Below are 26,240 nucleotides of genomic sequence, written 5' to 3' on the forward strand. Positions count from 1 at the left end.
TGTATATGTTATTAAAGTTTCGTCCCCTGTTGTTGAGACTCACCGAGTACAATGGATGGTACTCACGTTCTCTTTTGGGAACCTACGTTGGTCTGCGGTACAACGTAGGAACCGATTTTGCAGGCGAGCAGGCTACTGGTTAGGACTTCCCTCTATTCCAATGCTATTGGCGAGCTCCGCTTTTGTTCGTGGAGTACTCCTTTGAGTCATCATTCTTTAGCTATTTCTTTGTTTACTTAGAGATTTGGCCAGGAAATCTCATGTCCTGAGCAGTGTGTCAGCTTATCAGTAGAGGCTTCATAGACACAGTCGGTGGGTTAAGATTCAGATGTTTTTGATAATAAATTAGCAGTATTTCATTGGTTACTACAAATAAAATTTTGGAATTGATTTATTTTAGATATTTAAATTAATTAAAAGTATTTGGTTGCAGTATTGCCTTCTAGCATATAAAGTTTGAAGTTATAATATATTTGATAAGGGCACATGGTTCACTCGGTCATGTTTAGTGATCGGGTGCCGGTCCCGACTTGTTTAGAAAGTGGGTTGTGACAAAATAAACCGTTTAATTATTTAGTATTGAGATAATACAACATCGTAATATTCATATGTGTATTCACTCACACGTTTTAATCTTAATATACATATTAATATTTAGTTATATATTCAGATTGAGACGTATTAATATTAATAAAAACAAATGAGGCCTAAAATCCAACTAATTTTAATTTGCGCCCATAGAATCAATTAAAGGGGATAATATTTTCTATCATTTTTTATTTCCATAATTTAAAATTTCTTCATTTGCAAGACTCACTACAACAAATGTAATATTTAGCTACGAAATTAATAGCTACGACACAAAAATTGTCACTAATTGTTCACTTTTCGTGACAAAAATTATATTTCATGTCTGAATACATGAGCCATATACTTTTAGCGACGAAACACAAAATTTCGTAGCAAAGTTTTGTCCACTAAAATTTCCCACCAAAAAATGAGTTGGCGCCATCTACTAGGGAATATTTAGTGACAAATATAACATTATTGGTGACGAAATAATTTTGTCATTGATGTTGGATACTATTTGTGACAAAATAGTTTTTGTCCTAATAAATACTTAAATTTAAATACGAAAAAGTTTCGTCGCAAAAAAAAATTATTAAATAGCGACAATTAAAAATTTGTAGCTAAATAATGTGAACTTTAGCTACAAAATATTATACTTATTTGTGACCATAAAGTTTTTTGTCACTAATAATGTAAACAATTTATGACGAACTTTGTGTGGTCCCTATATAATACTTAATTTAGCCTCGATGAGGTTTTGTCTCAAATAGTGTAGCGTCTAGCTACAACTAAAAATTCGTCAGAAGTCAGTCATTTTTTGTGATAAATATTGAATTTCATATCTGGATATACCAATTTAGGGATGATATTCGAATCTTATAATAAACTTTTTCTAATAAGATTTCTCACCCCAAAAAAAAATATTCAACACCATTTACGGGATATACTATTTAGCTAAAAAAATAAAAATTGTTGATCTTGTGTACGATTTGTGACGAAACTAAAACTATTTGTCTCAAATTGTTAAAATTATATTCAACAAAAGGTTACTAACCAAAAAATGGTTCTTAAAATAATGATAATTAGAATTTGCAGTTAAATTGTGCAAATTTTAGCCATGAAAAATTTTGTACTTATTTGTGACTCTAATTTTTGTCCTTATTTATCTTAACATATAAGGGGAATGACTACAGTATTTCATAGAAATATATAATTTAATATCCAAAGATTATCCTAACACTAAAATATGAAAAAATTTTACCCATAAGTTTTTTTCTTGTTGCCATATTTTGTGGGTATTATAATAAATACTACAAAATATTAAATAAGTTGGCAATAGTATATTTTCATTGTTACCAAAAAAAATTATTGTTGGCGAGACATCTAATTTTCTCAACTACTTGTTTGGGTTATGGCAAAACTAATTTGATTATGTTTTAATTTTTTTCACGAAAAAGCTTAGGCGGCAAAATTTCCCTCTTTTTTGGCCTAACCCCTCCCTCTTTTGTTCCAACCCCTTCATAAATTTCACCAAACACTTCAGAGCTGCTAAGTAGGAAGAAAACATACTCGGCCTTCCCTCAATCCTAGTTAGGGTTTGAAATGGTAAGCTTCTTCCTCTCTCTAAAAGTTATTTCAAGCTTAGGGCTTTAATTTCTCATGTAAACATATTTTCCTTCAAGCGAGTATCCACAAGCACACTATTTCATTCTACTTTCATCAATATTTCTAATATATTATTCTCTTGACTAGTTATCTTGTTCCATAAAATTCTTTCAATGCTCCAGTTACAGGGTTACAATTCCATTAAAGCAAAAATTAGGGCTTGAAACTCTAAGCTAGTTTTATTTAAGTTTCAGTTGTTCTCATAGTAGGTCACATTTTGATGAATAGCTAGATCTGTCCTAGTTTTCGTGTATGTCCTTTTCCTTTTCAAGTTGTTATTAGACAAGTATTTGAGTATGGATGTAATCCCTCTGTTTGCATAGGCAATACGAGTTTCTGTATACTAGAGTAGTGTTTGGAGGTTGATTGCTCTGTTTTCAAGTTGGTCTTTGCTCTTTGATCGTGTTTAGTTGTATTTTATACCCTCTAGTTTCATCTTCAAATGACAAATTTTCCGGGAAGAGAAAGGATTTAGAGATAAGCTCTATCTATGAGCTTGGAGAATTCATGTTCGTATTCATATAGAAGTTGATCAAATTATTGTAGGAAAAGATATATAGGCAGTACATAATATTGGCCTTCGATTTATTGTTTGAAGTTTCTTTATTTCTTCGTTGCAAATTTATCAACATTTTTTGAAAGCTCTTTGGTGGACAATCTTAGTACTTTAGTTTAAGCAATGTGCTCTCCTAATTTTCTTATTTTTGGTAGAGATAATATTACAAAAATGCTTGCATCTTGTGTTGTGTATCATTATAAGTATAAAAATATACGTGCAACATCTATGCTAATATAGAAAAAGCTAAGCCGTGCATTCTTGGTAATTGAAAGCCATATTTTGCTTTCAATGGTCTCGTGTATGGTGATATGCATTTTTTAAGTTAATGTCATTGGGTGATGTATTCATCTGGTGTAGAGTTTTTTTTTTCCTACCTAATTCTTTGACTTTAGGCAACTTTTATTGAACTTGACAAGCTTCTGTTTTGGGACACAGATAAGTAAATGAAGTTCTTATTGTAGAGATGTAGACCTTCTGGCTCCTTTGTTCACCTTCTGTAGCTAATTTTAATGTATTTAAATTAAAGTCAATGGAGTCCAATTGAATTATCTGATAAAAAAATCTATATCCCACTCGGTAAAGCACTTTAGTATTGTTTATCTATCTGCCATCTCATTGTTTATCCGAAAGTTCCTTTATGTTTTTATGATTTCCAATATATATCTTATGATGCTTGTTTGTTGGACTAAGTTATGTTTTTCTTTTTGAATCTAAAAATAAGAGTAATTTATGAATGTTTCTTTCTTTGACAACCTACAGACAAATTGAGAATGAATATGAGCCTATGGAGTTGAAACTTGGTGCACCAACTGAAGCTTAATGGGCAGCTGAAGTGACTTTGGATCTTGGCACGGGTAAAAGCCACCTTACCATGGATATATTAATATTTCATTCCTTTTACTTCATCCCATTGAAATATATGTACGTACTAGGGATGCTTTCTTGGAATAGATACTTTGTAGCTAATTACTGTGTGAAGATATTTCTTCTTCAGCAAGAATATTTCTGCATAGTCTATCCTCGAGGTTTTCTTGTTGTATTAGCTTCCAACAAATGTATTTTCTTCAATACTTTGGGGGTCAACTACCACCTAATTTTTTCTACTCTCGAGTCAATCAGGTAGATTTAATACAACTTACTATTCTATAAATCATTATACAATATCCATGGTTGAAGGGTTGATTTGATTTTGTCAATACAACATTGTCGATTGAAGAGCATAACATTTCAATGGTGTCATGTGTAAATGAGTCAGCAAAGTAGACTTGAATTTTCACAAGTAGTTGCTTGCTAGTTTCTTGGATAGAAAGGGCTTTTGGTTGCTTAATCTGTGTTATTGCTTAATCACAGGTGTCTGTTATACAAGTGAATGACTTGTTTTTATAATATTTTAAAGGATTGTTTGATTTCTATTTTCTGAAACTTCTATCTTTTTTCTTGTCAATAAAATGAATGAATGAGGGTATAAACAATAACTAGATATGCTTTTTTAGTTCACAACAGATTTGATTGTAATGTGAGAAAATCTACATAAATTACCTTACATTTTGATAGTTAGTAATTACGAATATATTGACATAGTTTATGCTTCCTTGTACCGTTGTGAGCCTAGTCTGGTAAGGTTTTAGTCTAAAATAACTAGGGGCATTGCCATGTCTTAATACTTTCTCTTTTCGGTGCAAGATCTATTTACTAGCCATCATTTCTGCCTTGTATTTTTCTTCTGCAATTTATGTTCCTATTTTTCCTATGATTTCTATGGTGAAACTAATATTCTCTCCTTTTGTTTTTCTTATTATCTTGAGCCGAGGGTCTTTCGGAAACAGCCTCTCTACCCCTTCGGGGTAGGGGTAAGGTCTGCGTACATACTGCCCTCCCCAGACCCCACTTGTGGGATTATATTGGGTTGTTGTTGTTGTTGTTTATGCTTCCATGTAGAGTAGTTTGTGGATGTAAACTTTGTGATGATATACTAGGAATTGCTAAACTTTCACTTATGTTCAAGTTTGTAATGATAAAGTTCAGTTGTAATTTAGAAATTACTACTAATATATATGCTTCATATTTTTTTTACATTTTAAATAGTATTTTGAATTGATTTTTTTACAACTGAATGCAGATTTAATTGGAATCATGGAAGATTGTAGAAGAACTAGAAGAAAGGCCTTCAGAAATAAAGGAGTCTTTGGTAGAAACGTATTAGAGATCCCAGTTGGTAAATGGAGGCCAATCAAGGCAATTCCATCAACAAAGCTATCAAACGAGCTGGGAATACTTGCTCGAAAGTTTCTTTCGCTTCCAAACAAGTGGAAGGACCTCACAAAAGAGGAGAAAGATGCAACACTTATTAGATAATATATTACTTTTCAAGACAATTATATTTTTATTGTACAACATATTGGTTTGTCCTAAATGTGACAAAAATAGTCTGTCTCAGAATGGCCTTATCAATAATATACTATATTCTTTAATTACGAATTATCTTTGTATTTTTGACAATACCAATTGTCACTAATCATGATGATTTATAGTGACATTTTTGTTTTGTTGGTAAAACCAATATTTTTTATGACAGAATGACTTTTAGCTATAAAATAGTAAACCTTATTCATAAAAGTAAAACTGTCACTAATTGATACATTTAGGGACGAAATACTTTTTTCGTATATAAAAGGCATTCTTTAGTGACGAAATTGCGAATATTCAACTACGAAATATATAGAACTTCAAAGACAATTTATGTTGTCACTAATTAAACTAAATAATTAGTGACAAAGTATTTTTGTCGGCATTAATGATCTTTTCAGTGACGAAAATACAATATCAACTACGATTTTTTAATACTTTTTTTGACGAATAACTTCGTCGTAAATACTATCACTTTGGGGACGAAAAGTGATGTCGTGGTTAATATAACTCTATTTAGCGACGAAACACAAAGTTGTCTGCGTATACTATTGGAGACGGTGTTTTAGGGACGAAAGATTGACAAAAAAAATTTTGTCACAAAAAACATTTGTGACGAAATATGAATTTTAGGTGACAAAATAATTCATCACTGATAATCGAATTTGTTGTAGTGACTCTAATTTAAAATTTCTCATTAAACGTAGAGGATCTTGTCTACATAAGTGTCATTTTGCTTGTGTAAAGTAACATGAGTTGTGCGCCCTTCCTCTCATTTTTGACACTGCTTTTCTTAGTTAGTAGTAGTGTTATTTTTTTTTACAATGATACTGTTTGAACTAAACTTGCACAGGAAAGTGTTGAGTAATTTTGTCCAAAGTTGATGTGACGAAAATGCATAATATTTTATGTTTCTATAAAATTGAAACCTTGATGTCTCGTAATTTTTTTTTCAAATTTATTATCTGTTGGACGGTAGTCTACACCTTTGGGGTTTACCTTTTGAATTTTGTATCTTGAATAATTTTAAAATTTTAGTTGTACGACTACAAAAATTGTATGAGATTAGGATCATCCCAAGGTCAAGTTTTATTGAAAAATATTATACATCTCATCTCTCATAATTTCAAAATTTTATAAAATCATAACATATCTAAGGAACACAATATTATTAAAATTAAAAATTTGGAAAACAAGTCGTTCGAGATTATCTTAAAGAAATCAATTGATTATGTCATCTAAACTTAGAAATTTCAAAGAAATCACTGCCTGCTCTAATTTTTCTTAAATAATTTATTTTTATGTTTAGTAATTCTCTTTCCTTAATTAATGTCTAATACGGTACAACATATGAGTACACAAATTTCTTTTCATAGTTTTGAGTCTCATAAGACCTTTTGTACTTTAAATTCAATTGTTTACTGCCAAAAAGAGGCAATTGCACTCCTTAGATTTCCGAGTGCAAGTTCTGTCCATCTTTTAGGGGTCATTTGGTAGAATGTGTTAGATGGAAAATAATATATTGAATTAGAGCTTAATTTGGCAGGTAACTTTTACTTGAACGACTTTGTCCCTTCAGGTACGCATATGATTTTTTTTTAATTTTTTTTTTGTTTAAATAAAAAAGGAAAAGAGTAGGAATGAAGTTTTTTGGACAGATGAAAATGGTTTTACTTCTAGCATTCTATTAAAATGTTTTAAAACGTAAACGAATTAGTCACCTATTGCTTTCTCACTAAAAACATATTTTCATAAATTTCATCTAACATAACATTGCACTATATAATTAAATGTATTTGCAAAAAAATTAATTTAAAAAGAAAAATGAAGCTGAATGGATACAAAGTGTTTAAACAATTGATTCAAAGTAATTTAAAATTAAGGTATAATTAATTAGTTGATAATTAGGCAATGGATTTGGGACTAGTAGACAGAGCCAAAATTTTTATTAGGGGATGTAAAATATAAGAAGTAAATACATAAAAATAAAAAAAAATAAAAAAACCAAGGAGTTTTAACATCTATTATATATACTTAAAAATAAGTTTAATCTTGTATATAGTATTGAGATTTTCTGAGATATTTTTCGGGATCTTTCTCTTCCTATATCTCTACAGAGATCTTTTATATTATTTGATTTTTTTTGTTTACTTAGTTAAGAGATTGTGCAGTTGTAAGATATTTTATTTCCTAGTATTATTAGCTTCACAATATTATTAACAGAAAAAGGGCCTAAACTATCCTTATGGTTTGCTAAATGATTTGCAAATACCCTTCGTCCATCTATCTGTCCGAAAAAGCACACGACGTTAATTCTATTAACAAAAATACTCTCGTGTCTAACATCATAATTGGTGGGTCTTTTATTTAATGATGTGACGCTTTTTAACTGGGCCACATAGCATTATTGACCATGAATCAAACATGAGTCTTTTATTTTACCCATTTACGTGGTCCGCCCCTATGGTTTGTTACCAAGGTAAAAAAAATGCCCCATTTCCCCTTTTTTCTTCTTCTAGTCTTAAAATAACCGCCTTCAATTCACTCTCCTTCTTTATTATCTTCACTTCACTTGTCTCATTTCTCACTTCACAAACCACTTTTCCACCAGCATTGTCACCGATGCGATCCCTCTTCTCTCTCTTCCCTTCAATCCCTCCCTTTCCTCCAAAATCCCTAATTTCCCCTTCCAGCTCCTGTTACACCACAAGCTCAACTATTGATTTCCATTTTTTTTAATAAATAACATCAAAATCTTCGGGTCTTCAATTTAAGATAACGAGTATGTTGTCGTTTTTGCAATAGAAAATTTCTTCAGCCAAAGTTTCACCCACCATATTTCAAATCGAATCTTGAATTTCAAGTCGAATCCTCGGTGTATCACCAACAATTATTTTTTAAACATGAAGTGTCGTGTGTGTTATACTCATGAAGTGATTTAAATGAGTTGTTGAATAAGAACCAGATTGAGTTTGGAAATTATGTAATGGGCTTAGTTTGAATATTATAAGGGTTAAGGACGTTGGGTTTGTTAAGGGGATTGAAACTGCTATCTAGATTGTAAGGCCCCGTAAAATTTTACTAAAACCCGGGGTTTCGTGATGTTGAGGTAGGCTAATGTGTTTGATGATTGTCGAAATTCTTCGCGACGAGTAAGCTCGTTGCGGTATGGACTTTTTGGGTTGTGCAGTGTGTCCGGGAGTTGAAGGAAGAATTTTACAAAATAAGGTGTTTTTGTGGTCCACTATGCTACCGCAAAATCACTCTGCGGACTGCAGATCGGCCGCAGAGTGCAACTGGACTTGAGCCAATTTTGAAGACCATTATGCGGCTGCATAACTATTTTGCGGGCCGCACAATCCATCGCACAACCAGCATGAAGATTCTCAGAAGGTGATTTTGCGGCGCGTTATGCGACTACATAACTGGCTGCGGGCCGCATAATGGCCGCAGAGCTGACCAGGCTTGCCCAGTTTTTGGGACCATTTCTGTGGTCCCCTTTGCGGACTGCATACTCGTTTTGTGGTTCGGTCTGCGGCTGCAGACCCGGCTTTGTAAGTTTAAGTTTTGGAAAATTTTACCCGATCCCATTTTTATAAAAAGACTTTGGGGGTTATTTTAAAAGGTTCAAACTGCTATTTTAGAGAGAGGAAAATGCTCTAGAGTGAGAGGAGGAATCCCTAAGATTTCGTTCATCAATCTTTGCTCAAGTCTTAGAGGATTCACTAGGAAAAACTTGCAAAGTTATCTTCTATAGAGGTAAGGTTCTAGCCCCAGTCTTCAATTTCGATTTTGGGGTAGAAGATGGTTAATAGAAAGTGTGATTCTTGGGTATGAGAGCGTTATTTATGCATGCATGTACCAACAAGGTTTCTGGGAAAGTTGTTGAACTTAAATGGGTAAACATTAGGTTGTGGGATGAAGGAATCCACCATAGAAGAACCTTGAAATTTTAATGCACACCTAATGCTTGATAAAATGCTTAAATGTTCTAAACCCGCAGATATCTTCCTAATTGTGGTTCAATTTTGTTATGCCTCTAAATAGATTGAAGTTGATAGGATTTTCGGAGCATTGTAGTTATTTAAGGAAAGCTCAAAGCGAGGTATGTTGGCTAAACTTCTCTCTTAAAATTGAATCCCACAATATTTTCGTAAGTCTCACGTATAATGGGTCAAGTTCTTATTTCTCATGTCCGAATAAATTTTGTGTCGAAAGATATATGTTCAAAATGTATTTCTAATGCTCTTCTGATATTATGTTATCCTTCGGGAATGTGTTCAAACTATGAGTTGTGTATTAAAATGTTATGACTTCAAGTCGTGTTTCAAATGCAAGTTATTATGCCAAATTGTGGAAGAAAACTCAACGTGCTTAACACTCTTAATTTCTCATACGTGTACTTAAGGTCTTGATTAGAAATGCCTTTTTGTTGATAATCCATGATGATGTTGAAATTGAAAGGGGTGAGCATGAAATATACAATACGGCCAACGTGCCAAGAATGATATTGCATTTGTGACTACTAGTGCCAATGAAAAGAAAAGATGTATAAAAGATTATGAAATGAGCTGAAAATCCTTTATATAATAAAAATTTTGGGAGTATCGTTAGTCACCAAGGAAGGGTAGGTTGAAATAACCTAACCCCGAAACTACACATGCCGGTGTAGGAGTGATTGAGGGGTAAATCCCCGTACTAATGTATCACGACCCAAAACCCAGCCCGTCGTGATAGCGCCTATCATAGTACTAGACAAGCCGAAACTCCCAACATTGCCAACACTTAGAATCTTTGAAAAATACCAAAACAGTTTAAATAAAGGAGAAAACTCTTAAAACAAGATAGGAAATCATAACTCAATACATAAACTTTCCCCAAAACAGGGTGTCACCGAGTACACGAGCATCTACATAAAAATATAGTCTGAAAAGTAAAACTGATAAAAATAAACTACAAGATAAAGAAGGAGAGTCAAGGCCTGTAGACGCCAAGCAGCTACCTCGATGATCTCCGAAGGTTTGGTCTTTGCAAATCAGCAACCGCCGTGACTGAAAGCACCTGGATCTGCACATGAGGTGTAGGGGTGTAGCGTGAGTACAACCAATACAATAAGTAACAAATATAACCTCTGGACTAAAAGTAGTGACGAGCTCAGCAGGTACAGTTCAATATGAAATTAACAGTACAGAAATGTAGGCATGTTTTCAAGTTCAACAGATAAAAACTCAATACAAGTGAAATAGATCAGCTCTGAATGATATGAAGGATATGGCATTTCTATATCTACATGCCACTGTACATGTTGTATGTGGTACACTACAATGGAAGCCTTGCATACTCACACTCTCAGAGTACTCAGTCACTCAATAGTGTACGGGGCAGGTCTAGCTCAGGGAAGATTCATTCCTCAATATAAATGTATAGGGAAACTCCATGCCCAGGGAACTCCATCCCAAATATGAATATATAGGGCAACTTCATGCCCAAGGAACTCCATCCCAAATATAATATCCACTGCGCTCACTGTGAGGGTGCAGACTTTGGAGGGGCTTATTTAGCCCAAGCACTATAATAAGCCAGATCCAGGCATAATTAAATAAAAATATGATGCGGCGTGCAGCCCGATCCCTTAATTATTACTCACAATCAAGCCCTCGGCCTCACTCAGTCATTAATCTCTCTAGCCTCTCGGGCTCACAATGTCATAAAAATCAGTCCGTCATAATGATATGTTGTATCAATGGATGTCAATAGAGACTGAGATATGATATACAAATGATAGATGTGACTGAGTTCACAATTATATATTTAAACAAGTAACTCAACAGTAATATGACCTCTACGAGTCCCAAAAATATCGGCACATGGCCTAAGCATGATTTTAATGTGAGTCTCAACTCAATTTCTCTAACACATGGAGGATATACGGGTATTGACATGATTATTTGATTATGCAACTCCACGGAAACAATTAAGTCACAATTTTTATGGTGCATGCTCACACGCCCGTCACCTAGCATGTGCATCACCCCTATACCAATCATATAACACGTAATTCAGGGATTTATACCCTCAGAACCAAGTTTAGAAGTGTTACTTACCTCAAGCTGTGCAAATCCCTACTCCGACGAGCCCTTGCCTCGCAAAACAACATCTGTATGCCTCGAATCTAGACACATACAGTTCGATACAATCAACGTGAGCCAAAGGAATCACTTCTATAAGAAAAATACTAAGTTCTTAATCAAAGTCAACTCAAAAGCTGGCCCCCGGTCCCACCTCTCGAAATCAGGTAAAACTCATAAAATCCGACACCCATTCAATCACGAGTCCAACCATACCAAAATTACTCAAAACGATACCAAAACCTCGATCAAATCCTTAAAATTCGGCCTAAGAACTTTCCTCTATTTTTCCCAATTTTCCACCCCAAATCACTAATTGAATGATGAAATCAAAGACATAAATATGAAATTTAACCAAAACTAAGTAAGAATCACTTACCCCAATCACCCACTTGAAAACCTCTCTAAGAATCGCCTCCCACCGAGCTCCCAGAACCAAATTGTGAAAATGAACTCAAACCCTCGTTTTGAAATATTTAAGTTTCTTCCCAGTTATCCTTCATCACGAACGCGACTCTCTTCTTGCGTTCACGTAGCACAAATTAATCCGCCGTCCAAAAGTCTTCTACGCGCCTTTAGCCGGGGGCGCTGCATCTTTAGTGGATGCAGGTAGTTCCACAGCAGGCGGGATTGATCAATGATAGCGGTACACCCTCTTCCCAGCCGACTTGATGAGCCCCACTTCATTTCGGGATCGTGTATCTTTTATTCCTTGTGTATTATGTTTTGAGGTATAGCCGGGACCTTGTTGCCGCCACTATCATAGTACTCTTCTGTTTCCGTTAGAGGCTCCGTAGATATAGTGTCGGTTGTACATTGGTGTTGGGAAAGTCAAACTAGAATGTTATATTTGTATCACATGTTCCGCTTCTAAACTATGAATGTGTAATGTAATATTTTGGAGGTCTATAAATGGCGTAACTAATGGTAATGAATTGGTGTTGCTCACTTGACCTACTCATGGTCTAATTAATGAAATATATTTTCTCTATATTCATAGGTAAGTTTGGGTAGAAGGCATTGTATCTTAACTGAGGTATCTCAGTTGAGCGCCGGTCGCGCTCCCCGAGATTAGGACATGACACAGATCTTTTGTCTTATAATGAATGGCTTATGGTTCATAGGTTCCAGAGCGTGATTTTATTGCCTGATGAGATTGATGATAAAATGGGCGAGAATTTTAGGAAAGTTGAGAGTAATAATGTAATGAAATTTGATGTTTCTATAATTTGTTTTTCGGGTAAAAAAGGTTACATTAACCTAGGTTATTATTACTTTATGCCATAGGGCCGGACCAGGTAAATGGGTAAAAAAGACCCATATTAATTTTTGGTCAATAATTCTACGTGACCCAGTTAAAAGTTGCCACGTCATTTAATGAAAGACCCACCAATTCTGCCATTAGATGCGAGGGTATTTTTGTTAATAGAATTAATATCATGTGCTTTTTCGGATGGATTGATGGGCGAAGGGTATTTGTAAACTATTTAGCAAACCATAGGGGTAGTTTAGGCCCTCTTTCGTATTATTAATATGGATTATAATATTATTATAGAGACAAGTGAATAACAACACTTTTTTATTTATTTAATTGTCTCTTCGACATATGCAATGAAGGGTTTTCAGATGAATCCCTTCTGCCACCCTATCTCCCGCTAGTGCTGGCAGAAGAATTTCTACCCTTTGACTTTGACCGAAATGCGATGCTAGTGTTAATAGCTGATCATTTACTTTAGTAATTAGTCAAACATTCAGAGCGCTTAGCAAATAAGAAATAATACATAATCTTGAACGGTATTTTGCTGCGAAGATCTAGTGGATTGCAAGCTGCATGGGATATTTATCACGGCTTATTACTAGTTCGAGCTGTGGAATCGGCCATTGATGCTTTGCATCAGGGTAGGCTGCCTTCATTACACCTCCTTGGAGTGTGGCCTTTCCCTGGATCCAGCATGAACGCGGGATGCTTTGTGCGGATTCAATTGATTCTCCTTCCAAGCTAGAAACTTTATATGTTGATGAAATTTGCTTGACAAGACTATAAAACTTGATACAGATTGGAATTTGGTCTCAAAGTAAAGAAGAAGAAGAAGAAAAAAAGGAAAAAACAAACACGAAGCTGGTATCCCAGCATCATTTCAAAAAGAACCTAGTTAAGACATTTCTTGTTTAAAGGCAAAATCCCAAAGGTCCTTAGCTTCTAATTGTAGAAACAGACTAGATCATCATCAAAATTAACATTTATCTGCTACTACTATGACAATAACTCAAGAGTTCCTCCTTTCAGGATTGGCAACGAAACCATGAAATGGATCAAAAACTTGTTGATTCTAAGAATTAGGCATGCTTGTTTCAATCAAGAATGTCTTATGCTTGAGGCTCTGATCCTGCTGGTTTTGCATTGAGAAGTGGTTGCAGTGCCTTAACCACAATTGTCATGTTTGGCCGGAAATCTGCCTCGTATTGAACACAAAGTGCTGCAACAGCTGCCATCTGAGAATAAACCGAATAATGCTTACATGATGTATAAATTGTTGACAAGAATTTGTTCAAAACATGATTATCAAAGACGAGAAAGAAAACCTTAGCAATTGCCTTTGGAGGGTACTCATTGTTTAGCTTGGGATCAACACACTGCTTCACTTTGTCTTCACTTAATCGCGGAGTTGCCTGCATTACAAGATTTGAGGATGAACCGGTATTTATTATCGAGGCATAAAGAAAGCTAAACAACAATTCGGAAGGATAAGAACCCTACCCATGTAACAAGACTCTGTTGGCCTTTGGGCATTGTATGATCTACTGGCTTCCTTCCTGTCAATAGCTCTAAAAGTACAACTCCAAAACTATAAACATCGCTTTTCTGTGTTATCTGTCCTGTCATGGCATACTCTGGAGCATGGTAGCCAAATGTCCCGAGAACTCTAGTGGAATGCAGACGAGCTGCTGTGTCCGAAGACTGGTTTGTCAAGTTGAAATCAGCAATCTTTGCTGTAAAATCATCAAAGAGTAACACGTTGCTAGATCTGACATCGCGATGAATAATTGGCGGTTGAACTTTTTCGTGTAGATATTCGAGGCCTCTAGCTGCACCATAAGCAACTTTAACTCTCTGATTCCAAGTAAGAACTGGTCCAGGCTCAGCACCTTGTACTCCTTTTCTACCTACAACAATATCCAAGAATCACTTATGATGCCTACACTAGATGATTCAAGAATGAATTCATATTGACCAAACCAAGAATCATTGGGAAGTCCATTCATGATACAATTATCAACATACCATGTAACACATCATGCAACGAACCCATGGTTGCGAACTCATAAACCAAGATTCGATTATTTGCTGCCAGGCAATACCCCATCAGAGTAACAAAATGATCATGTTTAAGTCTTGAAACTATTGATAACTGCATAAACAAAAAGGAAACAAAAAGGAAACAAATTTGAGAGAATGTTCTGTTACTACTTACTAGTTATACGAAAAAGTAAGAAAATATCAAGGACTCAAGACCTGGGATGCAAAGTCAGAATCTGGTTCTGGTGAAGAACTAGTATCCAATTTCTTAATTGCTGCTTGTTGACCATTGCTTAATTTAGCACCAAAAACGCGGCCATAAGATCCCTCTCCAACCAAAGCTTTCTGTCCAAAGTTACCAGTAAGTCTATTTAGCTCATCCAACGACATTTCTGGTACCTCAATCGGTAGAACTTTCTGAGGAGCTCCATTCCTAGCAGCACTCCTTGGCTCTCCTCTTTCACTAGCTGCATTTTCAAACAAACAAGCTTTCACTAATACATGTAGGCATGTTCATTTTGGCTCTCGAGCGATAACGAGTACATTTTTCTTGACTTGACAAATTCATCTAATTGAACTCAGGGGCGGAACTAGGTGGAGGGAAGAAGTTCATTGAATCCATTCATGGTAAAATTAATTGTACTTTGCAAATAGGACTAAAATATTTTTATTATATATAAACTATTGAATCTTCTTGACATACGGGAAAATTCTAGTGTAGTGGTAAAAATGTTAAAAGTTACTTTAGGTCATAGGTTCAAATCTCAATAAAGAGAAAACAAATTGAAGGCATGAAAATTGAAGAAAATAGTATTGTTGTTACTATTGTTTGCTACTTGTTGCCTTATCTCCACTGTTTCCTGAGCCGAGGATCTATCAAAAATAGCCTCCTATCTTTATAAGATAGAGGTAAGGTCTGCGTACACACTATCCTCCCCAGACCCCATTTATGGGAATATACTGAGTTCGTTATTGTTGTTGTTGTTGAAAATTGAAGAAAATAGAGTATATAGGAGCATACCACCACCAGCACCGCCGCCATAGGGATTGCCGGCTCTCGGAGGGGCAGTATTTTGATTAGCCGGCGGACCGCCGCTATAACTGTCTTCTTCCGCACCTCCACAGCACATCATTGTTGTTCTTCAACTATATAAGAAATTAATTACCACAAAAACTCTCCTTCAATATATTGCTGCTGCTTTTTGTCAATATTCCACATAAACTCCAATTATTCTCCCTTGAAGAATTTTGAATGTATATCACATCAAATTCCTAGAAGATTTCCAGAAAACATACGATGATTAGATGGCATTTCCCACAAATTAAGAATAATAAAGTGTGAATTTGTCTAATAAAACAACATATGGAAACTTAACAATAATGTCCATAAAAGAAATTGAAGAGTATGAAATTGTAACGTACCGAAAATCTTGAAAAATACCAATATATAAAATTAATCAAAAAATGAATCTGGAAAAAGATAGACAAGCCTTCATGGATTTTGTTTTTCTTCTTTAATTTTGTCTCTCAGCAAAAGCCAAAAGGAAAGAGAGTTTGTCTGTTCAACGAGAAAGTCGCATGGACTCTTTTAACCGCTAAAACTAACACATCACTTCAATTCTACGTACAACGTGCCTCCCTTAACTTTGCACGTCCGACGTGATCAATTATCATGCAGCACTTCTCCCTTTTCATCATTGTTCCATCTTGTTATTAAATTAGAGAAAAAAATCTTGTTATTGATCAATTGATTAATTCCATAATAAAATATTATATATATATATATATATTCTTGCTTAACATTCGGTGGATTGTTACTTGGAACTTGGTAAGCAAGGTTATTTTTAATTGATCTTTTAAGAGTTCTTTTTGCATTTCCCAACCTACCAACAAAAGTTGCATATGTATACTAAAATAACTTTTCATGTTAGGTCCACTGATAATTGTAATGTATGAACGAATAATCTGGAGTACTTCGTGAGTTGTCAATGTTCTAGGATGTGTTTAATTAATAATTTAGGATTTTAATGTTTTTTCAACTGAGAAGTTGGTAAATAAAATATTAACTAAAACATATTCAAAATCGTCCAAGTAAAACTCTAAACAAAAAGGTAAATAATTACAAAACGATGGCCGAGAGTTATTTCCTCCAATTTGATCAACACTTTTATGTGATGAATTATACGAGTCTAAATTTGTGTTTGGAGCTTCTCCTTTGTTAACCGAACGTATTGTACGGCGTAAAATTGGTTGATAACAGATGGCTGAATGGCAACATGACACGTGGAACCGAAGGTAGGCAAAGGACAAGTCGGGAAACAACCAATACAACGAGTGTGGCCGGTACCGGGCTAATTCCGAGGGAAATGTAGTTGACGGTAGAAGTTCAAAGGTCTGCCATTGGCTAACATTCAATGAGGGAATATTTACCGACATTAAATGAGCGACCGTTGCAGAGAATATTTGCATTCAAGGTATGCCGTTACATGTTCATCAATGACCTTTTTATTATCACTTAAGAGAAGCTTGATCCTAAGATCTTGTTTCCCTAGGTAGAGCTATAAATAGCAGAGTCACCAGCCATTGTAGGGACATGAAGCATTCTATACAAAAAAGCTAATTTTTACTATCTTTCTCTCAAATTCACAACTTTCTTTCATTTGGTCAATCTTTTCACTCCTGCTCTCGGTGACGCTGAGATCGGAGTCAGGCTTGTTGTCTTTTTTGCTTTCAATCATTAAATCTTAATTTTAATCCCTCTTTATCATTTTTTGGATCAATATCAGTTCGCTTGTATAAAAACCAAGTAACAAATTTACTTGTACAATTTTATGGGTAAATAGTTTGGCTCCCACCATGGGGCATAGAAGCTGCACAATTGCTTTTATTCATTTGTTTATTACTAACTAGTTTTGATTTTTTCCTTAGTAAAAATCAAATATGGTAGCTAATGATGTCAACAACACACACAACGTTGAGGCACGTGAAGAGTTGTCCCAACATGATGACTCAATCAATGAGACTCTTAACGAAGGGAATGAGACGACCCCGGTTCCAGAAGGTCAGTACCCTCGACATGTGCGGGAATCTGCTCCCGATGATGCATAGGAGGAACATGTCATAGAAACGGTTAAACTCCTGAGAGAACAACAGAAAGCGATCATGAATCAACTCTCAAGACAGGATCAGACGATGACAAAGTTAAAACAAGCATTGTTAGGCGCCTCCAACAACGCAAACGGTAGGGGCCCAATTCCTTCCAGTGTTCCTACAAACAAACGGCTCAGAGAGTCGATAACAATACCCCAAGGGGTGAAGCCGGGTTCAACAAAGCCGGGGGGATAATAACAATGGAAATGATCCCTTAAAAATCGAGCTCATAAGGTTTATGAGGGAGATGAATGAACGAATGAATCAGAATGCGAAGGAGTTTCACGCTGGGATGGATCAGATTCCGGGCGCACTACCGGTGCTAAAGGGTCCAGATTCGAAAAAATACTCAGAGTTTTCGTTTAAGCCGAGCGCAACACCAGAACTAATTTCGAAGAGGTTCAAGATGTCGGATATACCAAAATACGATGGGACTTCAGATCCGCAGGTGCACATCATAACCTACACCACGGTTGTGAAAGGAAATTATTTGGCTCAACATGAAATCGGGTCGGTCTTGTTGAAGAAATTTGGTGAAACCCTCACAAAGGGGGCCCTGACATGGTATTCTTTCTTACCTAAGCATTTAATTGACTCTTTTAAGATGCTTGTAGACTCATTCATTAAGGCTTATGCCGGAGCAAGGAAGGTTCAAACCAGAAAGGCGGACATATTAAGAATTGCGCAGGGCGAATCCGAACTACTGCGGGAATTTACGATCCGGTTCCAGAAAGAAAAGATGCTGCTACTAGCGATTCAAGATGAGTGGACAGCGGAGACATTCATAAAGGGTCTCAATCTGCAGAGTTTCGATGCCTCTTCAAAACTGAAGAAGAGCATGCTCGAGTTTCAAGCAACCACTTGGGCAGATGTCCATAACTGTTATGAGTCAAAAATCAAGATAGAAGATGATCATCTTGGGTCTTCGGTATCAACCAAGGGACGGGGCGGAGACCATAACCAGGACAACTTTAAAAATGACTTTGATGCGGATCGGCAGTCCTCTAGAGGTTGTTTTCTGCCATACAGAAGAACCGATGGGCGTAGCAACAAAGGGTTCCAGTTATCTGATAGGTTTGCTTCCGATAGAACTGCCTATCGTGGTCGGAACAGCATGTTGTTACAGGAGAAGGAGGTGACCGGGGCTCGAGACTCCAGATACCCAGGCTGTTGGTTTACAATTTTAACATCAGCTTGGTAAAGTTGGTATCGGCAATGAGGAATATAAAGGAAGCACGATTCCCAAAGCCGATTCGATAAGATCCTAGCTAGAGAGATTCCCGTTTATGGTGTGAATACCATGGGACCCACGACCATAGAACTGGGGTGCCGATATCTTCACGAAGCGGTGGCGATATTGTTGAAGAATGTCCATCTTAGGGAGTTCGTAAGTGACCGAGCCAAGAACAACTATGGCGGTAGCCGAGATAATATGGATCCCTCGAAGGCAGTAGAAGGGTCACCTCGGATAACTATCAACATGATCTTTGGGGGGAATGAAGTCAATGGTGTAACCTTCTTAGCAGCGAAGAAAACAAACATATCAATGACTCACAATAAGAGGCTATAGGAGGTAGCGGAAGATGATATCACCTTCACGGAGGAGGACGCTAACGGGCTTCTTCTGCCACACAACGACGCTTTGGTAATCTCTCTTAGTGATTTAAATTTCAAAATTAAGCGTGATTGGTTGACCCAGGAAGCTCAGCCAACATCATCCAATGGAGAGTGCTGGAGAAAGAAAAGTTAACCGGAAGCATCATCCGATGACAAAACTCTTAGCTGGATTCAACTTGACAAGTGTGACAACCCGAGGAGAGATTTTTCTGCCCACAAACGCCAAAGGATTAATCAATACCACTCTATTCAAAGTGATGGATGGCGATATAGGTTACAATGTAATCCTCGGAAGGTCGTGAATACACGAGATGAAGGCCGTACCCGCAACATATCACCAGTTATTGAAATTTCCAACGCTGGAAGGAATCAAGCAGATAAGAGGAGATCAACCGGCAGTGAGGGAGATGAACATGGTAACTGTTTCCAACATCAAGGGGAAAGATTCAAGCAAATAGCAATTACAGGAACCAATTCTTTCTACCTTTTCGATTGAAGAGGATAAAGGCGAGGATTCGTCGAAATCTCACTGGGTTCCGAGATACTTTCAGGTACTAGGGGAGACGAATGTGACCAAGTCGACCGTAGAAGAATTCGAGCAAGTGGCCATGTTCGAAGAATTTTTAGAAAGGAAGTTTCATCTGGGAACAAGATTAAATCTCGAGCTCGGGTTAGAATTTATAAATTTTCTTAAAGCTAACGCAAACTACTTTGCGTGGTCGCACTCAGATATGACAAGTATCCTACTAGAGGTGGTCGTTCACAAGCTGAGTCTGGATCCAAATTTCCCACCGATAAGGCAGAAGAAACACCCAATACGAGAGGTCAGAAGGTTTGTTAAAGAAGAGGTAACCCGATTACTCAATATTGGTTCCATCCGGGAGGTAAATATCCATAATGGCTAGCCAATGTAGTTGTAGTACCAAAAAAGAAAAACAAATTTAGGATGTGCATAGACGATAAGGATTTAAATAAGGCATGTCCTAAAGACTCGTTCTTGTTGACAAACATTGATCAGATGACTGATGCTATGGCTGGGCACGAGCTAATGAGTTTCCTTGATGCTTACTCCGTGCACAATCAGATCAAGATGAACCCAGAGGATCAGGAAAAAACTTCTTTCATAACGAAGTTTGGCACATATTGCTATAATGTGATGCGTTTAGGGCTTAAGAACGTCGGAGCCACTTATCAGAGGCTCGTTAATAAAATATTTTAGAATCAGATAGGTAAAACAATAGAAGTATACATTGATGAAATGTTAGTCAAGTCTTTGAATGTAGGATATCATTTGAAACATATTCAAGAAACTTTCGATGTTCTAAGGAAGTATACCATGAAACTCAACCCGGAGAAATGTGCGTTCGGGGTTGGTTATGGTAAGTTCTTGCGGACAAAATCAAATATATCGAAGATATTCCGAACCAACTGACAAGTGTGAAGGAAGTACAGAGGCTGATCGGGAGGTTGGCGGCTCGAAGCAGGTTCATCTCAAGATCCTCAGAAAAGTTCCATCACTTCTGAAAAAGAAGAACGATTTTGTATGGACTCCAGAATGCCAACAGGAACTAAATGACCTAAAAATGTACATGTCCAACCCCCATTACTGTCAAAGTTGGGGGAAGGCGAACAATTCTAACAGTCTCGAAAGTAACGGTAAGTGCCGTTTTGGTCCGAGAGGAAGAAGATACGCAATTTTCTATTTACTATGTTAGTAAAATATTATCGGGAGCAGAGACTCATTATCCGCACCTTGAAAAGCTGGCATTCACACTCGTAGTTGTCTCTCAAAAGTTAAGGCCTTATTTTCAGTGCCACACGGTAGCCATTGTGACAACCTTTCCTTTGAGAAATGTCCTTCACAAGCCTAAATTGTCGGGCCGTTTGGCTAAATGGGCAGTTGAAATGAGCGAGTTCGACATTAAGTACAAACCCAAGACTGCAATCAAGTCGCAATTTTTGGCCGATTTTATGGCCGACTTCAGTCTTGGGTTAATGCCTTTGGCTGCTAAGGAAGTAGTGATGGTGTCGGAAACGATATCAGGATTTTGGACCTTGTTTACAGATGTAGCTTCCAACATAAAAGGGATCGGTCTCAGGGTAGTTTTAATCATGCCCTCAGGGGAAACCCCGAGACAAGCCATTAAAACTATTTCGTTAACTAACAATGAAGCCGAATATGAGGCTTTGGTTGCAGGACTCGAACTAGTCCGGGGACTAGGCTCCGAGGTCATCAAAATAAAATACGATTACCAGCTTGTAGTAAACCAAGTGTACGTGATTTTCGACACAATGGAAGAACGCATGCAGCATTATTTGAACAAGGTTCAACGTTACTTCCACAATTCAGAGAATGGTCAATCATCCACATACCAAGGGAATAAGATGTGGAAGTAGATGCATTGGCTAATTTGGGGTCATCCACGGAGATAAAAAGGTCTAACTCCGGTACTGTCGTCCAACTTCTATGTTCGATATTGGATGTGGACGGATAATGCGAAGTCAATTCAACCAACTTGGTCTGGGACTGGAGGAACGAGTTCATTGAGTATCTTCGACATGAAAAACTTCCCAAAGGCATCCTGGGCACTGCGGACCAAAGCAGATCGCTACTGCTGGGCAGTTATACAAGAGGTTGTTCCAAGGACCGTTGGTCCGATGTCTAGGGGTCTCGGAGGCAGACTACGTGATGAGGAAAGTCCACGAAGGAGTTTGAGAGAATCATTCTGGTGCAGACTCGTTAGTTCTAAAGTTGATCAGGGAAGGTTACTATTGGCCTCGAATGGAACATGACGCAAAGGCATTCATTCAAAAGTGTGACAAATGTCAATGTCATGCACAATTGGTGCACCAACCAGCAAAACTTTTGCATTCGGCTGTCCCCTTGGCCGTTCATGAAATGGGGGATGGACATAGTTGGCCTCTACCATCGTGCCTCGGGAAGATAAGATTTCTTTTAGTTTTAGCTGATTACTTTACTATACCATCCAAGTGGTAACGGAAAGGCGGAATCAATCAACAAGGTAATTATTCAGAACCTTAAGAAGAAGTTAGAAGATTCTAAGGGTAAGTGGTCCGATGAGCTATCGGAGTGCTATAGGCATATCGGACAGTAGCAAAGTCGAGCACGAAAGAAACTTCATTCTATTATACGGCACGGAAGCTCTGATACTGGTGGAAGTGGGGGAACCAACTTTTAGGTTTTCCCAGACAAATAAAGAAGCAAACAACAAAGCGTTGGAAAAGCTGGATTTTCTTGATGAACACCGGGACATGGCAAACGTGAGGATGGTTGCTCAAAAGCAAATAATTCCAATCTCCGTTATTTCAAAGTAGGAGATCTGGTTTTGAGGAAGGTAACTCAAAGCATACAAGAAGTCAACTTCGGGAAGCTGGGACCAAAATGGGAAGGTCCTTACGGGATTTCGGCTATCACCGGTAAAGGGTCGCATGAGTTGAAAAATCAGGATGAGGTCAAACTACCCAGCAATTGGAACGTGACTCACCTCAAAAGGTATTATTGCTAATGGTTCCCACCAATATTGAAAGTATGTGTTGCACTCTTTTTTCCTTCGACCAGTTTTTGTCCCAATCGGATTTTTCTAGCAAGGTTTTTAACGAGGCAATGACGGAAAGCATACTACAAAAGAAGCGTCATCGATAAAGGCAAGACCTTTGAACATCAAGGCACTAAAATTTTCACATGGATGGTAAACGGCTATGTAGATAGTTAAATAATCTTTGGTTCGATGGCAAGCTTTGCCTTCCATTACTAAAAAGGATTATTTAACCATCCATAAATTATTTTCACCGGTAGAGAAAGACCTCCAGTGTTCGAGTCATACACTTAATCGAGTCATACACCAGAGAAATTGAACCTGTTATTGGCACACAAGTGAGAAAACGTGAACACAAGACAAAATTTATGCTCGCTAACCAAAATAATATAGTTTAATTATCATCCCCACAAGGATTGAATTTAAAAATTATTCGAATAATTCCAGTTACTGCTATCCAGGATGATTAACACTTTGATTTGATAATTATCAACTGTAATTAACTACTAAAATTAAAGCAATTATCAATTAATCAAGGAAAACAAGAGTTGAACAACACAAAAATATTCTTAGGAGAAGTAAGGACCATTGACTAGACAAGTGCAAGATAACTAACTCGGGATCCAATTCTTGAATTAGTTATCTTCTAAATTGCTACTGATTCTCACGAATTCACCGGATGATCAGATTAACACTTGAAGTTAAAGTTCATCTGTCGATTAAATTTTAATTTTCAGAAATAATTCAATTGAAGCATTATGAACAACCACTATGAATATAATGATGATTTTAGTCTAAAGGTAATATCTCATGAATGTTTCCCTATCTTCTGCTTCAAATAACAATTCAGGAGGCTCTTTCGGTTACCTAGACGAATCACAGATTTAACCTAGAGTGTAAGATGCAAAGAAATTGAGTATCAAACTCCTCTTTCGATTAAGCAAAATAATGAACAACTTCACAATATAATTCAAAACATCATCAATTAATTCAAGCAAGTATCAAGAATTGAATCCCTAATTAAATCATCAATACACCATATATTTCAAAATCCTATGGGAAAAATACTCCATAACAGTAGGAGAAATCATCACAAATAAATTTGACTAAGAAAATATGTATTCAATCTAAACTCGGGTATTAAGTTGATGGAAGAATGATGAATTCTTGTGCCTCAAAGTCTCCAATACTTTTTCAATCTTCCGTAGGTCGTAAGTCCTATCAAAATTATATTTTTGATGTATTTATACCATGTAAAAATAGGTCCGGATGAAACTACCCTTTCCAAGCCGAAGTAGAAAAATTTGCCAGCAAAAACGCACAGGCGCGGCACGCCATGCGCCGCATTTGTGGAGAACTTCAGAGAGTAGAGTTAGTCAGGCAGGCCGCGCTTGTGGAGAAATTCAGAGAGCAGAGTTTGTTCGGCAGACCTCTGATTTGCGTTGCCGTGTCGCGCCTCGCGGCGCCCCATGTTGTGCGGTAGTGCAATTTTTCCAGAGTGGGATTTTTTCTCACTTTCTGATATCGAGATTGGTTCTCGACCCCCGAACGCAATCGTGGTTTAATTCCTTGGGCTTTTACTCAGACTTCAAAGCTCCAAATTATCCAATTTAACTCCAAAATTACTTCTTAACTCGGATTCATCTCCTACAAGGCATAACACACTTAATAAGTGCAAATCATCATTATATAAGCTCAAACACGAATAAACTGCATCAATCAGAGTGCAAAATGGTGCTAAAACACGAGTTCCTAACCTACCATCAGATGATGAAATGGCAATTCTAGACTCATATGATTTCTAAGGTGTGAGATGCTCCTGAATCTAAGTATGATGGTACTACAGTTACAAAAATTAGGTTCATAAGTTAACTAATGAGCAAAAAGTTCAAGCGACTATCTGCTTCCTACCTCAAAATTAGGAGCATATGAGAATGCACTTAACTCATAATAAGCGTAATAATCCGTTTGATAATCTGAGATAACAACTACAATTAGAAAAAAGCGACAAGAGGCTACCAAGGAAGGTGTAAAAGTGCACAAAAAAATAAGTTTTAGCTCAATAAATGATTCTAACCAAGTCGTAACCGGCACTTAGGTGCCTTAACTTGGCCGAGTAAATCTTCCAATTTGTCCTTTTTATTCTATTTAGTAGGTCAACATGTAAAACTAAGAAAAAAAATATCTTCTTAAGTATGAAAAACTTAATTTAAAAGCATTATACAAAATGCAAATTGTAGCATTCCATATCTAACAAAGCAAAATAAATCTAAACTTTACTTTCTAACTCAGTAATGTCTATGAAGCCTCTATATAATTTGGGCGGATTATGCAGGACATGACTCCGACTATTCCTCAACTAGAAAAAACAAAAGTAGAATAAAGACTAAAGTCAAGCAATGAACTCCATGGCCTGAAACAGAGCCCACCAAAAGTCTATGCGGATAGGAGGAGATCCTAACTCGTAGCCTATTCGTGCATATTTTGACATAAACCAATATAGGTTTAAAAATAAAATTATAGAACGTTAGTACACTACGACGATACTCAGCAAGTAAAATAATTTTTCTTTTAAAGCTGGAACAATACTATAAAAGAATTATGCATGCATGACATAGTAAAATTCTAATAGCTTCTAATGAACAACTGAAACAAACAATTTAGATTTTCTTTGATAATAACTTATCTTTACTTCTTTAGAGAAATTCTCTTTTATTTATTTTATGAAAAATTCTTCTTACTTTCTTCTTTCTTATTTTTCTGGGGTGTACCCAGGATACTGACATATTTTTTATTCTTGTATGAGTGAAGGATGATTCCAACCTGATCACTAAGGCCCCTTCGCTATGGTGTCACACATCGTCAGGTTCTAGCATGCTTGTGTTCTTATGCCTTACCAAGGCTATTCATTGTAGTTTTGGACAAATGGTGCACAAATAAACTTACTGGCACGAGTAGTTTCGAGGTGTTGTAAACCCCTAAGGGCTACTAATCTCTCTCAGAGATCTAAGACTCCCAAAATAGTTTTGACTAATTACTTAGTTAAGGATTTAGTAAAAATAATATTTTTTCATGATCCTTATCAACGCAGTTCTATCAAGTTATAGCAGAGAAGTAGTCCATAATATCAAGTAAACATATGCAAGTTATGAGATACATGTGATATGAATCTTGGAACATTAGAAGGTTCTTGAAAAATCAACCGAACAAGAATCTAGAAACTTTTTTGCAACTCTAATGGGTAAAGTGATCCCACTTGTTCCATTCAGAAACCTGATAAGTAGGGATTT

The 26,240-nt window shown here is 36.5% G+C and overlaps 1 protein-coding gene and 1 long non-coding RNA gene across 2 annotated transcripts; one reads left to right on the forward strand and one right to left on the reverse strand.

The window, feature by feature from the left end:
• On the forward strand, positions 2,063–5,272 carry LOC109223479. Its single transcript, XR_002067574.1, has 3 exons — positions 2,063–2,175; positions 3,554–3,648; positions 4,914–5,272. It is a non-coding gene; the product is annotated as an uncharacterized LOC109223479 (long non-coding RNA).
• LOC109223480 (probable protein kinase At2g41970) lies at positions 13,090–16,307 on the reverse strand. Its single transcript, XM_019387810.1, has 7 exons — positions 16,049–16,307; positions 15,648–15,898; positions 14,843–15,093; positions 14,612–14,738; positions 14,087–14,493; positions 13,912–13,998; positions 13,090–13,821 (listed from the first exon to the last, which is right to left on the reverse strand). The coding sequence occupies exons 2-7, from the start codon at positions 15,757–15,759 to the stop codon at positions 13,696–13,698; spliced, it is 1,110 nt and encodes a 369-aa protein (XP_019243355.1). The 5' UTR covers positions 15,760–15,898; positions 16,049–16,307; the 3' UTR covers positions 13,090–13,695.

This window comes from Nicotiana attenuata, chromosome 3, assembly GCF_001879085.1.
Source record: "Nicotiana attenuata strain UT chromosome 3, NIATTr2, whole genome shotgun sequence".
Taxonomy (NCBI): Eukaryota; Viridiplantae; Streptophyta; class Magnoliopsida; order Solanales; family Solanaceae; genus Nicotiana; species Nicotiana attenuata.